Here is a 14415-nt window from a genome sequence, read left to right as displayed (position 1 = left end):
TTTACATATTTGCAAGTTTTAAGTTAAGCTAAATGATTAAGTCAAGTATGTTCTGTCTGCCTACCTTGACAAATATATCTTCGTAACACCTGGGGTCCCCTGCAGGTTCCTGGTCGGCCCCTCCTGCGTGTGTCGTGAGGGCACAGAGGAGTGAGAGTAGGACGCGCAGGGAGTGTCAGCTGGGAGCTGGCAGAGGAGGGAAGGCCTCAGAACCAGAACTGGGAGGCAGGCGGCAGGTGTCAGATGACTTTTAGGTTTCTGGGCATCCCCCTGGAGTGAGGCTCTTCAGACTTGAGAGGGAGATTTATAATTAAGAGTAGGGCTCAGAGAGGCTGTAGGTAGGAAACCAGCAACTCATTTTCCTGGTGTTTGCAACTTTGCAAAATATCTTTGATCCTTTAATCAATGCTCTTAAATATGACTTTGTTGAGCTTGACTGAAATTTTTATTCATTCTAGCATATAATATCTGGACGTGTTAAATGTTCATCTGCTTTTTCTATTAGCATATCAGATTTCTTGATTGGAAGTCTATGGAAATCTATGTATCCTTTATAGTAGACTTGTGGTAAATACAGCTTCACTTCCCAATCAGTGAGTGCTAGAATACTGAGCTGGAATCGCTCTTGTGTGTTAACAAGAGTCAGAAACTCAGAATCTTTTGCTGTTTATTCAGCCTTCATTTATCCACAAAACATTTATGGAATGTTTGTTATGAGCCAGGTATTGGGCTGGTCTGTCACTGGGGAGACACAAGTGAGTACGATGGTTCCTTCAAGGAGCAAGTAGGTGAAACAGTAATGGGGCCTCCCAGGTTCTCTCATCAGTGAACAGACAGTGGGCACACCTGCCTGGTGGTGGTGGCAGAGGGGGACACGCCTACAGGAGGAAGTTCTTGCTTTGCTGGAAGACTCTGGACATCCCAAGTTATTTATCTTACCTGGTGCCTTTGTGTGAAAAGGAAAAAAACCATTATTAAAGACATAGGAGCTTTCAGCTCTGTTACAGACAACTCACCTGTCTTTGTAAGTAGGAGGAAGGTAGTGGGTTATGTAACTGAAAATGGCAACTAGTTTGCTGTGAGGAATAGAGGTGGAGGCAGAGCGGGAGCGCGGTGCTAGTGTGAGTTGAGCAGAGGAGGGACCACAGGGGCTGTGTGGCTATATGGTGGTGTGGTATGGTAGCCTGCTGTGTGCTCAGCTCTGCGCGGCGGAGAGCCAGTCCAAAACAATGAGGCAATTGGGCAGATGGTGTTGCCGGGGCATCAGGTCTCAGAGGCTTCTACCAAGAAGCATGGTGGACTTAAGCAGGCAAGTAAGCTCAACTGTTTTCTTCTGAAATGAATTCATGATTCAGGTTACAAGATGGTGTTGCAATTCTGTAGAACATGAATCTGAAAACAGTGCTGAGACTTTTATGTCAGGAGTGGCTAAGACGTTTAAGGACGTAGCTTCATAAGAGAAAAAAGATTATTTGCTCTCCCTTCCTTTAAAGCCTAAGTTGGAATAGAATGGATAGTAAGACTGAATTTATTAGTACAAATCAAATCCAGTCATAACTGTCTTAAATTCTTTTGGTAAACTGCCAGCAGCTAATCATATAAAATATTATTGAAAATAAATGCCTAATTTGAAACTTGAAAGTTTAAAAATTTATTCAAAGAGGTGCGCCTGGGTGGCTCAGTTTGTTAAGCCTTGTGCTCTTGATTTCGGCTGAGTTCATGATCTCACGGTTCATGAGATGGAGACTCACACAGGGTGCTGTGCTGACAGCAAGGAACCTGCTTGGGATTCTCTCTCCCTTTCTGTCTCTGCTTCTCCCTGCACCCCTCTCTCTCTCTCTCTCGCTCTCACTCTCACGCTCTCAAAATAAATAAATAAACCTGAAAACAAAATTTTTAAAGTTTATTCAAAGAATTTTATTGTATTGCTATAGTTTGACCAAAGTTGCTCTGTTTTACAGCATGACTGACGCTTTTGATTTATTGGGTGTTTTTCCTCCTCCCTAAGAAGAGCAAAGTCCTCACATTAGCCGATGAGAAGTTGTGGGTGGGCGCCTGGCAGAATGGAACAGCCGGGCAGGCGTGTGTGGTACGAATCTGCTCTTCTGTTCTTGCCTAGGCTTCCCGGGCCAGGACTTTGACTGGGCTGACTACCTCAAACAGTGTGGTGCCGAAGCTGCTCCGCAGAGGTGCTTCCCTCCGGTGAGAACCCCGCTCCCCCCATCGCTATGCTTTGGGGCCGCCAGGCTCGGCTGCCTCGTATTCATTCCCCTTGCTCAGCTCCAATAAGCATCTCATTGATTGTAATACAGTGGTCCAAGGAAAATTCATTCACTGTGGAAGTTAATTTGTTAATTTAATTAGTTTGTAAAGTTTCTCAGGTTTTTTTGTTAGCTGAAATCGTGAATTTTTTTAGTTCATAATTATTTTTGCTTGCTTAAAAATATGAAAAAGTGCTGCCTAAGTGGAAAGAAATGGTTAAACTTATTTAAAAATACTTCTATGAAAATATTACATGTGTATCGTTTACAATGCCAAATAGCAGTAAAAAGCTTACAGCATAAAACGATAGGTCCCTGCTCTATCCCTTTGCATGGTCTCCCTTCCCGGGAGTATTCGCTCACATTGTTCTCACTGTTATTCTCATATTTATACTTAAATCATTTTCAAAATAGTATGCTGCCATCTATGAGTCATTAATTTTAGACATGTCTATGTTATGGTAAATGAACACTTAACTATTTTATATTACCTTTCTCTTCTGTCTTACCCACCTCTTTCTTCCTACAATTTTTGGTTAAATCTGAATTGATTATATACACTATGATACGTATTCAGGTATTATTCACAGCTGAGCACTGCAGTATTTTATGGTTTTCTCTTTTTTATTTATCCTCAAGTTAATAATTGCCTTATTTTTTATGGCTCAATTTTCTCCGTTTCTCTTGGTAGTTGTAACTTCTCCTGTTTCTACAAAGGCAATCACATCAGGAAATCTGTCATCCTCCCTTCCTGCCCCACCTTTATGAAACTTACAGTTTATTTGAGGGGTGGAGGAAACATTATATATGCAGAAATTCCCTTACCTGACTCTGTCATTGAAAGTCATCTAAATCAGAGAGTCATCCTTTGATGAAGCAGTTTATTTTACCTTAAGATGTATAAATCTGCATGCATGTGCTAATCTTTTGGTAAGGCTTTTCCCTTGCATATGAACTGTCATCTAGTGTTTCCTTGAGTCTTTTCCTAATATATACATAACATATACCCTATATACCCATAGACATAACATGCATCCTAGGATTTTTAGTACAATGAGAACTCTGATACTTTGAAACAATATGAATGCAAATTTCTTCTCAATTTTTTCATTACTTTTCCTTTTCCCCGTCCTTTCATACTTGTCTTGCCCACCCATTTTGGCAGCAGTTTTCCAGTTATTCCCATGTATTATTCTCAGTAGCAGCTATAGCTATGTTTGTGTGTGGTGGAGGAAGGCAGCTGTCTCACTCATAGGAGCCCAGGAGGACCAAGAAAAGGCTCTGCAACCAGCCACTCATGCCGGCGTCTCCGGTTCTGCCGTTAGCACACGTTGCTTTCGCTCCATCCATCTCAGGGGCGGGCCCTGACCGAGAGGAATGTGAGAGGCACGGGCGTTTGTGCCTGGGTCCTAGCTCCATGTTTAGAGCCAGAGGCTCACATTGCCACCCTGTAGCATTTTCCAGCAGTCTCTTTGGTCCATCTAGACCTGTGTATATTTTTTCTAGTTAAAGTTATTTCTTTGTATTTTAGGGTAGAAGGGTTAAAATACAAGATGTTCTCTAGACATGTTCTCTATTCCTCATGTCTATGACCACTTAGATACCCTGATGTAGGAACTTTGTCATTTCTTTTTTGTTGTAGTTTTTAATTTTGTTTTAATGTATGGGAGAGAGAGAGAGAGAGCCCGAGCTTGAGCAGGGGAAGAGCAGAGAGACAGGGAGACACAGAACTCAAAGCAGGCTCCAGATTCTGAATTGTCAGCACAGAGCCCCATGTGGGGCTCTAACTCAAAGTCACAAACTGCAAGATCATGACCTGATCCAAAGTTGGATGCTTAACCAGCTGAGCTACCCAGGTGCCCCGGAACTTTGTCATTTCTAAGATTTTTCCGAGACACATCCCTCTTAGCAACCTTCATTCTCTCTCTTTCTTTGGACAGGTTGCTCACCAGGCTTGCCATAAAATTTTAATCCTGGGAACTGCCCATCAGTGTCACCCAGGGATTTGAGATTCCTGTTTTATATGTCTAATGGCCTCCTCCCTCTTTCTTGGTTTATTCCCTTGTTTGGTTGGAGTCTATCTCCCAGTAGCTTCCTGAAATGGAATACAGGAGAGGTAAATTTTTGTAGTCTTTGCATGTTTGAAAAGGTCTTCGTTCTATTAACTTGACTGATAGTTTGGCTCAATGTGGAATTTTATGTCAGAAGTTACTTTACCACAGAATTTTGAAAACACCATTGAGTTATTTTCTACCTTTCTACCAGTGTAGCTATCAAGGGGTTGATACCTATCTTTATTCTTGATCTTTCATAGATGTCCTGCCTTTTAGTCCCTCCCCTCCCTGGGGGAGTTATAGAATCTCTTTGTCACCATGTTTCATAGCTAAGCCATGGCATGGCCTGTCTTCATTCACTTGCTGGGTTCTCAGTGAGCACATTCTCTGTAGATCCTTGTTCCTCTGTGCTGGGAAGTTCTCTTGAATCTCTTCTTTGATTTCCTTCCTTTCATTTTCTCTCTTCTCTTTTTCTGGAATTTCTTTTATTTGTATATTAGCCCTCTGGGTCAGATCTCTACTTTTCTTACCTTTTTCTCTTGTTTTCTGTTTCTTAGTCTTTTTGCTTTGCTTGATGAAAGATTTCCTAAACTTTATCTTTCAGTCCTTCTTTAGAGTTTAAAATTTTTAATATCACATTTTGTTTTTTTTTTTATTTTCCAGAACTATTTCTGTTCCCTGAATATTTATTTTTAATGGCATACTATTCTTGTTTTAAGGATGTGATAGTTTTTCTGATCACTCAGGGGATGTTAATTACCCCTGCCTTTTGAGAAATTTTCTTCTTGCATAAGAAGTTTTCTCCGTGTTGCTTGTTTTGTCTATTTTGATCCCTAGCTTTCATATTTTTAGATATCTGGTAATGCTTGGTGGTTTGCTTGTGTTTAAGAATGGGGGACTAATCACTGGGTGTTATGTGGAAACTAATTTGACAATAAACTATTTGTAAAAAAAAAAAAAAAAAAGAATGGGGGACTAAAAAAAGATAAAGCTGATTGGAAGTTCTGAGCATGTGGGTGGCGCTTGTCAACCCTAAAGTTCTCTTTAGGTTGGGGTCTGGCTGGCCATTTGCTGGGGACTCCTAACATATCTTCATGTGTTTTTTCCTGGGCTTCTCATATTACCATAAGAAGTCTTTTCCAGTCCTTGCCTGGAGGGTAGAGGTGAGGGCTGGACCTCTCAGTATCCCACATGCAAACCCTTGTTTTGGGTGCTGCCTGCATGCCCTCAGAGGTTCCTGTCCTCCTGCCCAGGGGTCTTGTGTCCTGTCTTCTCTGAATGACAAATCTCATTTTATATACAGGAAGGAATGGGATAGTTGCCGTGGGGTGTGGAGACATGGCCTAAGTGCTTCTTAAATGTTTTCAACAAATTAGTTATACATACTGTTCTGAATTTTAACTTCTTTATTTTAAATTTTTTTTTTATTGTTTTATTTATTTCTGAGAGAGAGAGAGACAGTGTAAGCAGGGGAGGGTCAGAGGGAGATACAGAATCTGAAACAGGCTCCAGGCTCTGAGCTGGCAGCACAGAGCCTGATGCGGGGCTCAAACCCACAAACCACAAGATCATGACCTGAGCCGAAGTCAGACGCTTAATCGACTGAGCCACCCAGGCACCCCTAAATTTTAACTTCTAAAATGCTGCTGTTGTCTCCTGTTAAATCCATCCTATAGATTTATGTAAAAAAACAAAACAAAACAAAAACCCCACTTTAGTATTAGTGTCAGAAGGAAGAGAGAACAATCAAATACGGAAGTTCAGTTTTCCATTTTGACCTAAAAGTTGAAAATTTTCAAAACGCATATTTTCCATCTGTTCATAAGCAGTATTTATCCTGACTGACTTTTATGAAATATACAGAAATAGGAACCAGGCAGCTGATTGTGTGATAAAGCCCTTGGTGAGGAGGGAAGCAAACCAGCAGTGGGTGAGAGAGCCAGTTGGTTCAGGGCACAGAGCCTTAGGTACTTTATTTATTTATTGAAAACTCATAATAACCTAGTGAGATAATGTTCACAAGGTCATCTGACAGATGATTAAACTCAGGCAAAAAGAGGTTCCACAGCTTGAGTGATGTCACACAGGTAGCAGTGAGATGGTTATACCTGACCTTAGAAACCATACTGCTTATAACATCAAAAGAGACAGACATTTTTCCTTTGCTTCTTTAAGAAACAAAGCAAAATACATTTATAGCTTTAAGTGTTACTCTAGAGTTAAATAATACTTGGAACAAGTCTCTCAGATGAGTACATGAGTTAATACTGAGTATGTGTTTGGATTTGATTCATGTATTTTCTAGTCAATTGCTGAGCATGAATTTAAGGAGAATATGAAGCTTGAGGCAGTGAACCCTCTTCTCCCAGAAGAAGTGTGCGTTGCCACCATTACTGCAGTGAGAGGCTCCTACGTATGGCTCCAGCTGGAGGGTAAGTGCCACATCCCTGAGAAGCCTTCCTGTGGCCCACTTTTCTGAGCCTTCCTGTTTACCCCTGTGATGTAACTGGTTAGACTTAATCAATTAGCTAATAAATAGGGGCTTTGCTACAAGTCAGAGACTTGTAATTTGAAATGCAAATTCTTAGCTAAAAATTTACCTTCCTGTCCTTGAGTTTCAAATTTTAAGAAATGAATGTAAATAAAAAGCTTTCACTTCAGATTCTCCTATTTTCTTCAAGGGAAAGTATAAGTCAAGTGGCATATGTTTTGATGTCACAGAATATATGAGCTTGAGCATTCACACATAGCTTATTTAAGAGATAATATTTTGTTTGCTCTAACCGATAGAATCAAAAAGTATGTAAAATAGAAAAGACATACTAAAAGTAACATTCAATGATTGGACAGGTTTGTGGCTGGAGAGCATTAAGCAAGTACCCAGCTGCAGTTAGTGAATATGGCCTGGGTTTCTTTCTTGTTTGGCTATGAAACAGTCAGACTGGGTACCTACTGTTTCCAGTTTGTAGATCTGACATTTAATGCAGATGTCAAAGATGGTGTTTAATACAGACTTTTATGCAACCCCTGCTGGGCAACCTCACTTCCTAATTGGAATCCACTGCTCTGCCTGGCTTGTTCCCAAGTACCAGAACCAGTGTTCTCATTGTGTAGAGCTGCCACTGTCGCCTTTTGTTTCCCAGTTACTTCATGGAATTGAATGTATTTGTCCATCTGAATGATATTACTGGTAGTTCCAGTTGCGTATTTGTTGGTCTGTAACTAGGAGTCATTCTGTGTATTCACTCCCCACTTTCATTTTTATACAGCTATGTATAGAGCATAGTTTACCTTTTTTTCTTAATGTTTGTTACACATGAAAAAGTATGACTTCTGTGTAAAAGGAACTTACTGAAAGACTTTGTGTCTGCATTATTGCAACAGTAGACTGTTGTCCAGGAAGTAGTTTATGAAGAAGGCTATTTAATGGTCTAAAAATTTTTTTTAATTTGAACAGGTTCTAAGAAGCCTATACCTGAATGTATTTTGAGTGTGGAATCCATGGATATATTTCCTTTGGGCTGGTGTGAAACCAATGGCCATCCCCTCAGTGCCCCTCGCCGAGCACGAGGTAGCTGTCTGTTTCTGGGCCAGAGGGTTGATTGTTAAGTAATCTGTCATGTGGCTGCCACCAATTAGGATGAAGCTGGACGTTTCAGAGAAAAGCAAAGTGGTGTTCTGGTTGTTTATTCCTATGTAGGACATCACTTATTACAACCTGTCTGGATTGTCTTAACGGTTTCTGTGGGTCAGGAATGTGGACACGACTTAGCTGGGTGCTTTGTTTGGATCCAGGCCCCGCATGAGCCTGCAGCCGAGGTGTCAGTCATCTCCGGACTCAAGGCAGCGAGGCTCTGCCACCAACTGTACTCAGATGATTGTTAACAAGATTCACTTACTCATGGCTTTTGCACTGAAAGCCTCAGGTCCTCGCTGGCGATCGGTGGGAGTCTTCCCTCAGTTTCTTGCCATCTGGGCCTCTTTGTAGGGGAGCCCACAGCAGGGCAGCTAGCTTCCATCAGAACCAGCTGGGGAAGAGGGCAAGGTTGAGGAGGGTGGAAGCCAGGGTGTTTTTGTAACCGAACCTTAACAATGACATCCCACCCCATAAAGTTCATTTATTTTTGAGAGAGAGAGAGAGAGCGAGAGCGCGTTGTGAGCACTCCCGAGCAGGGGAGAGGGGCAGATAGAAAGGGAGAGACAGAACCTTTTCCTGTGTAAAAAATATTCATAGGAGTCAACTGACTTGGGAGCCTTGAAAATATTATTTTTGGTCTTTGTGTAAAGATTCCTTCTACCCAGAAAATGTGCCTCAGTCTAGATATTCAGACATATCAGCACTTAATTCATAATACTAGTTAAATATACATGCAACCGGGTTTTTTAATGTATTATTATTAGCTTAATACATATATAAACTTGTCCTTTGTTTATTTTTCTTGACATTTATAGTTTTGTTTTCTTCCTACAGTACACAAACAGAGGAAAATTGCAGTGGTTCAACCAGAAAAACAGTAAGTAATAGAATAGTATAACAGTATGTTTAAATAATTGACATTTGAAAATTAGAATATCTAGAAAAAGAAATCACTATTTCAGAGAGTATATCTTATATTTTCTCAGGTGAAAGCATAATTCTTTAATTCAGCTTTTGTTAGATTACATACTTTTCCTTACAGCACATGCATTTTCTAAAATGGCATCATATACAGAAGGGTAAAATGCCTTCTCAAGATGTTCCCCCAGTTGGGTCTTCTTTGTCTTTTAAAGCCTGAAGACATTTGAATAAGAGAAGAAATAGAATCTCTGTGCTATTATTTGTTAAGGAAGAGCAAAAATTATAAATTAGGATATGATTTGTCACAGTGAAAAAAACCCTGAGGTGGAAGGCAGCAGCTGTGTAAGAAAAGGTACACTTGGGGTGCCTTTGCATCCCATTGAGAAACCCTTTGTAGCATACCTCCATACACAGCTTTTGGGAGACATTTAATTAGTGGGGCCTTAAAAATACATGTATAGGCATATATTTCCAGATACCTGGTTTTCAAGTCTCTGTTAGTTTTCTCAAGCCGCCATAACATGATGCCATGGACTGGCTCAAACAACAGAAATTTATTTTCTCCCAGTTCTGCAGGCTGGGAAGTCCGAGATCAAAGTGCCAGCCCGATTCCAATCCTGGCTTGGCTCTCCCTACAGACTGCCAGCTTCCCATGCGTCCTCACGTGGCAGCACCAGCTGGAAGGGAGAGCCAGCCCTCCTCGATCAGAGTCATGCCGTTATTTACCTCATAAGAGCTCTATCTCCAGACACAGTCACAATGGGGCTAAGGGACACAACAGATGAATTTTAAGGGGACACAATTCAGGCGATAGCAGATTTTCTGTAAGTTATGGCTGTTTTTGTGGCTGTGTGAGTAATAAAATGGACAGCAAAAGTGGAGAGAAAGGCCACAGACTTCAGTCCCAGGCAGAGAAGTGAGATAGCAGTGTCAAAAATCTGGCCTTGGACATCTTGACTTAGTTGTCAAGATGGATCCAGAGTTTTAGTCGGGAAATATTCCCAAAAAGATAAATTAGCCTTTTTCATTGATTGGTGAATATAGAATAATTCTCTGATTTTCAAAACATAATTTGTTTTTAATTTTGAAACTGATAAAAGAAGAAAACAGACCCTTACAAGGAATGTTTTTGTCCTTTGACTATTGAAAAAAAATGGAACAACTTACTTATGGTTTGAGAATCCCAGAAGGAATTGTATAATTTGTTGTTCACATGAATGAAGGAAAGTTGATTTCAATATGCAGTATTACAGCACTGTCTGCAGACTGTCTTTTGGCTCGTTAAACCATGTACATAGTTTTAAAAACAATTGTTAAAAAAAAAAAAAAGTCTGAGCAGGGAAGCACCTTCTGTTATACATTTTGCAATCTGCCACGTTTGCTTTCTTCTTAGATCTGAAGGAAACTAACCTTTAAACTTCACTGACCATAGGGATTATCTCACTGTTTTGTTGTGTTATATTGACCCAGAATACCATCCTCCAGGACTGTCCATGAAGGTCTGAAGAATCAGGAGCTGAACTCCACAGACTCAGGTAGAAGTATATGCAGTCTTACGGAAGAGAGGACCTCTAGTTTCTTGTAATGGCTGTATTTTAAACAGTTTATTTGATTTATAGGATGTAGCGTCATACTTTTTTTAAGATTTTAATTAATTTATGTCTTAAGTTTATTTATTTTGAGAGAGAGAGAGAGAGTGAACACGAGTGGGGGAGGGGCAGAGACAGGGAGAGACAGAATCCCAAGCAGGCTCCATGTTCCACGCTGAGCCTGACCTGGGGCTCAATCTCACCGCTATGAGGTCATGATCTGAGCCAAAATCAAGAATTGGCGCTTAACCAACTGAGCCACCCAGGCACTCCAAGATCTTATTTTTAAGTAATTGCTACACCCAGCCTGGTGCTTGAACTCACAACCCTACGATCAAGAGTTGCATGCTTTACTGAATGAGCCAGCTAGGTGCCCCCAGAATGTAGCTTCCAAGAGGGGTCTCTCTTTTTTTTTTTTTTTAAGTTTATTTATTTATTTTGCAAGAGTGAAAGAGGGGCAGAGAGAGAGCATCATAGGCAGGCTCTGCACTGTCAGTGCAGAGCATGATGAACCCACAAACCGCGAGATTGTGATCTGAACCAAAGTCAGACACTTAACCAACTGAGCCACCGAGGAGCCCCTTTAGAGGGTTCTATTTTAGTTTAGTTTAGTTTTGAGAGAAAGAGCGTGAGCAGGGGAGGGGCAGAAAGAGAGGGAGACACCGAATCTGAAGTAGGCTCTAGGCTCTTAGCTCTCTGCACAGAGCCCGACACAGGGCTCAAACTCACAAACCTTGAGATCCTGATCTGAGCTAAAGTTGAACATTAACATTACTGAGCCACCCAGGTGCCCCAGGGGTTCTTTTAATTGTGACTTTAAAGGCTTGTAATTGTCCAAGGTGTATCTAGTTTAATAACTGTCTCTAAGATGATATTTCTGTCCATTTATGACTATTCTCTAGTAATCATTTGGGTGCCAAGATCTCTGGAGGTCAATATTCTCATCCCTGAGTTTAGAGAAAGAACCAGAGGCTTTTCAGGCAGTGAGCTTTCTTAAGCTGTGTGGTTGGGAGGTAGATGTTTATTGTTCTTTAAACCTTTTTTGTGATACACATTGTGTGTATATATTTCACAATTAAAAAACAGTACTGGAAAAACAGATTGTCCCAGAGGCAATGCCTGATAAATGAAACAATTTTGCTGGAGGCCAAAGCCTGTTGTCAGGGGGTCTCTCCCTGGAATTGTTCTTGGCTCAACCTCTGCTGGTTGTATGCGTAGCATCTTGGCTGTGTGTATTCTAGCACAGATTATGCATTGGATGGTATTTAGTAAATGCTTAGAAAAGAAAAGAAATCAAAGCTCAAAGAGGCCACACAGCTTTATGAATATAGATGGGTCAAAAATATAACTTGGATCTTTCTTCATTCAAAACACAGACTTTTGTCTTTTCCACCCACTGCCTTCTCATTATGTCACTTACACATAAAAAAGTAATTAACTTTAGTATAATAACCACTTTACAATGCTTGCTTACTTTTATTTCCTTATAGCTCCTTATAAGACTTTTCCCTCTGTTTAACAGACCTGGTGATAGTGGCACCATTGTTTTATTCATATTAAAAAAAATTTTTTTTAATGTCTGTTTATTTTTGAGAGAGAGGCAGAGAGAGAGAGAGAGAGAGAGACTGAGCATGAGTGGTGGAGGGGCAGAGAGAGAGGGAGACACAGAATCCAAAGCAGGCTCCAGGCTCTGAGCTGTCAGCACAGAGCCTGACGCGGGGCTCAAACTTGTGAACCGTGAGATCATGACCTGAGCTGAAGTTGGATGCTTAACCAACTGAGCCACCCAGGCACCTGTATTCATAATATTAAAGGGAAGGTATTAAATCTTTCTCTATTATATAGGTGACTGGCTTGTAACTGCTAAAGAAGTTCCCTTCTACTTCTGGTTTTCTAGGAACCTTGGTCATAAACACATGTTCACAGTTCACAAAATAATTTTTCCTTAGCCTTGGATGATCATGTGATTTTTATGTCTAAGCTTATTAATGTAGTGCATTTCAGTGATAGATTTTTTTTTCCTAATGTTGGATCATCCTTATATTGCTTGCTAGGGTAACTCTTATTTGATCATAATGGTATCTTTTGAGTACCCAGTAGAATAGCATTAGTAAATATCTTTTTTAAAATTACCCATTTTTTATTGAGATGTAAGTGACATATAACATTATATTAGTTTTAGCAGTGCAACATAGTGATATGATATTTACATATATTACAAAATGATCAACACAGAAAGTCTAGTTAATACCACATAGTTATACATTTTTTTTCTTGTGATGAGAACTTTTAAGATCTCTCTTAGCAACATTCAAATGTACAATACATGGGATTATTACTACACTCACCATGCTGCACATTACATCCCCAGGACTTATTTATATTTTATAATGGGAGGTTTGTACCTTTTGACCACCTTCATCCATTTCACCCACTCCCTGCCCCTGCTCTGGCAACCACCAGACTGTTCTCTGTATCTGTGAGTTGTGGTCTTGTTGTTGTTGTTTAGATCCCACATGTAAGTGATATCATATGATATTTGTTTGAATTAGTCTGTCTGAATTAGTTCACTTAGGGAGTGAACTCTGGGTCTGTTCATGATGTCACAAATGGCAGGACTTCCTTTTTTTTATGTTTTTTTGTTTTTATTTTGAGAGAGAGAGTGTATGCATGGGAGCAGGGAAGGGATAGAGAGAGAGAGAGAGGGAGAGAATCTCAAGTAGGCTCTACACTGTCAGCACAGAGCCCGACGTGGGGCTCAATCATGATCTGAGCCGAAATCAAGAGTTGGCCGCTTAACCGACTAAGCCACCCAGGTGTCTCTGGACTTCTTTTTTTTTAAATGGTTGAATAATATTCCATTCTGTGTCCATTCATCTATCCATGGACACTTAGGTTGCTTTCATGTCTTGACTGTGGTAAATAGAGCTGCACCGAACATGGCAATGGTAGGTGCAGATGCCCTTTCAAGTTAGTATTTTTGTTTCCTTCAGATAAATTCCACCCAAAGTGGAATTGCTGGATCATATGATAATCCTATTTTTAACTTTTTGAGGAACCTCCATACTTCTTTCCGTATTGGCTGTACCAATTTACATTCTAATGGTGTACCAGTGTTCTCTTTTCTCCATCACCTTGCCAACACTTGTTATTTTTATTTTTTTAAGGTTATATTTTTAAGTAATTTCTACACCCATCATGGGGCTTGAACTTACAACCCCAAGATCAAGAGTTCCATGCTCTACAGACTGGGGCCCGATGCCCCAACACTTGTTATTCCCCCCAGGAACCCAACTTTGGAAGCACAGAGTGGAAAATGACTCTTGTAAACATTTGTTTCTCTTCATTCCCCAGTTATGATCAATGGAAAATATTGCTGTCCAAAGATATACTTCAACCACCGTTGCTTCTCAGGGCCATATCTGAACAAAGGAAGAATCGCTGAGCTGCCTCAGTGTGTAGGACCTGGGAACTGTGTTCTAGTCCTCAGAGAGGTGAGGTTCTTGCCTTGGGCAAGAGAACTTGGAGGTTTCAAGGCAGCCTCAGAGACTCGTGCACACAAGGGTCCACACATGTGGCAACTCTGGGGTTACTGGAAGCAGCTCGCTCTTCTTATGAATTGTTCCACGAATCGGACACGTCATTACTTTTGCTAACGAGGGACCATCACCTAAGCAGTTCTCCACATACAACAGCAGGTTCACTTCTGTCAGCATAGACAGCTTTTTTGTCAGAGGCCACCTGGGAGCTGGGCAAGGATGAGTGGAGGCGTAGTCTGGGAGTCAGGCTGTGTGGCGCTCATGGGGACCATGAGACGGCTGCTCGCTGGCTGGACCTGCTGAGCTTTCCAGCCAGGTCGCCGCGCACTGTGCTCAACAGCTAGAAAGACTGTCGGGGTTTTTAGTCCATGGGGTGACAGGGCAGGGTCTGGGGAGGCCGAGCTTCTGTGTATA

General features: G+C 40.9%; 1 protein-coding gene across 3 annotated transcripts in view; it reads left to right on the top strand.

The window, feature by feature from the left end:
• Window positions 1–14415, top strand: part of SFMBT1 (Scm like with four mbt domains 1) — a 128234-nt gene that overhangs the window by 105357 nt on the left and 8462 nt on the right. For 2 of the 3 annotated variants that reach the window (XM_039243692.1, XM_039243693.1), the window contains exons 10-15: window positions 2120–2202; window positions 6621–6747; window positions 7773–7886; window positions 8787–8829; window positions 10344–10408; window positions 13817–13956. In XM_039243692.1, the coding sequence (XP_039099623.1) occupies window positions 2120–2202; window positions 6621–6747; window positions 7773–7886; window positions 8787–8829; window positions 10344–10408; window positions 13817–13956 (572 nt within the window). The remainder of the gene's footprint in view (window positions 1–2119; window positions 2203–6620; window positions 6748–7772; window positions 7887–8786; window positions 8830–10343; window positions 10409–13816; window positions 13957–14415) is intronic. The other variant, XM_039243694.1, reaches the window with a different exon arrangement.

The sequence above is a fragment of the Hyaena hyaena genome, unplaced genomic scaffold (assembly GCF_003009895.1).
Source record: "Hyaena hyaena isolate Hyena2069 unplaced genomic scaffold, ASM300989v1 scaffold_231, whole genome shotgun sequence".
Classification (NCBI taxonomy): Eukaryota; Metazoa; Chordata; class Mammalia; order Carnivora; family Hyaenidae; genus Hyaena; species Hyaena hyaena.
The sequence above is the reverse complement of the archived record's forward strand: the minus strand, read 5'-3'. Positions and strand labels throughout refer to the sequence as shown.